Consider the following 2,036-nt stretch of genomic DNA (forward strand, 5'->3'; position numbering starts at 1 on the left):
ATATACAAGTTTCTGAAAACAGAGAAATACTTAGGGTTATTATTGATTCTTTGATATTTATGGCTCGTCAGAATATTGCACTGCGAGGTCATGATGAATCAACATTTTCAACTAATCAAGGAAACTTTTTGGAATTGATTAAAATGTTTGCCAAGTATCATCCAACATTGCAGCACCATTTGAATACAATTGAACAGCACAAAAGAAATCGACTTACATTCTTATCACACGATACCCAAAACAAACTATTAAGTATATTATCTAATATTGTTCGTTCAACAATTTTGGATGAAGTTAAAAAAGCTGGCATATTTTCTGTAATTATTGATACTACTACTGACGTATCAAAATTAGAGCAGTTTTGCTTAGTTGTCAGATATGTTTTTGGTGGAGAAGTCTATGAACGTCTTCTAGCTCTAACAACAACCCAAGATTCATCTGGATTTGGCATGTTTCAGGTTTTTTGTAATATAACTGAAAATAATAATTTAAACTGGAAAGAACATCTTTGTGCTCAAGGATATGATGGCGCTTCATCGATGCAAGGAGTGTATTCTGGTTTGAGGACACATATACAAAACCATAACTCACGAGCGATTTATATATGGTGCTTTGCACATGTACTTAATTTAGTCATTGTAGACACTTGTGACATATGTTTGGAAACAAGGAGCTTTTTTGGCGATGTACAGGCATTAAATGAATATATGAAAGCTCGCAAAAGAACGGCAAAATTTATAGAACTACAAAACAAAAATTATCCAAATAAACATATACGCCGTCTTAAACATTTTTCGACAACTAGGTGGACTTCTCACGATAGAGCATTAACTGTAATATTTGAAAAATATAAAGCATTAGTACAAACATTACAATTTTTACATAGTTCTGATGATTCTGACCGTGACTCATTATCTAAAGCAAAAGGTTTAGAAACAGCTATAAACTCTTATATGTTTGTTATTACAATGATTTTTATACAAAAAATATTTTCAATTACTTCTCCACTGTCTAAATATCTTCAGTCTAAGAACTTGGATTTTGTACAAGCATTAGCACTAGTTGACGATTCCAGGAAAAGGTTGCTAAGTCTTAGAACTGACGAAGAATATTTGAAACTAATTGACGAAACCAAATTGTTTGTGAATAAAAATAATGTACAGGAGACAGAATTTAAAGTTCTCAGACCAAGACGGCGTAAGGTTATGCCAGGAGAACTTGCTGTGGATGAAGTATGTTTATCAGCTACTGACCGTTATAAAACTGAAGTATACTTTACTGTCCTTGATGCTATTGTAATGTCCATTTCTACGAGATTTGACCAGTCAAGGGAAATATTAAAAGACTTATGTCTATTATCTCCTCAACGAATACTGAAGTATAGTAATGGTATAATAAAGACATTACCAGATGATGCATTTAATGAAATTGAGGATTGGTTACCTGGAATTAATATAAATGATTTAAAAAATGAATATTTAACTTTAAGTTCATCATTAAAGGGTTTACTTGATAGTTCTCCAACACTGCCTAAGCAAATGCATAAAAACATATCCAAGGAACAAAATGAATGCTCTGAAAGTTCGACCGATAGTGACGGTGAAGAAAATACTTCAATTACATCACAGCAAATTATTAAAGTTTTATCAAACTACAATTTGAGTCAAACTTTCCCCAATTTATACTTGGCTTATAAAGGTTTACTAACAATACCTGCCTCATCGGCATCTGCAGAGAGAGCATTTTCAAAGGTTAGGTTAAGCAAATCTTGCCTTACTAACATCATTATTAATTTTATTTAATTTGAAATATCTACTTTTTTAATAAAAAATAGTTTGAACTTTGAAGTAATAGTATTTCATATGAATTTTATTCTACAGGTTAAAATAATCAAGACTAGACTACGCTCAACCATTGGACAAGACCGATTGGAAAGTCTGATGATTCTTAGTTGTGAAAGAGATATAAGTATCAATTATGAAGAAGCAATTATTGTGTATGCTATGTCATCAGATTTATTAAAAGGATAAAGCTGA

At 31.5% G+C, this 2,036-nt stretch overlaps 1 protein-coding gene across 1 annotated transcript in view; it reads left to right on the forward strand.

The window, feature by feature from the left end:
• Window positions 1-2,030, forward strand: part of LOC107885000 — a 4,973-nt gene extending 2,943 nt beyond the window's left edge. Inside the window, exon 8 of the mRNA XM_016808267.2 lies at window positions 1,881-2,030. Within this exon, the coding sequence (XP_016663756.1) occupies window positions 1,881-2,030 (150 nt within the window). The remainder of the gene's footprint in view (window positions 1-1,880) is intronic.
• The last annotated feature ends 6 nt before the right edge of the window (window positions 2,031-2,036 follow it).

The sequence above is a fragment of the Acyrthosiphon pisum genome, chromosome X, assembly GCF_005508785.2.
Source record: "Acyrthosiphon pisum isolate AL4f chromosome X, pea_aphid_22Mar2018_4r6ur, whole genome shotgun sequence".
Classification (NCBI taxonomy): domain Eukaryota; kingdom Metazoa; phylum Arthropoda; class Insecta; order Hemiptera; family Aphididae; genus Acyrthosiphon; species Acyrthosiphon pisum.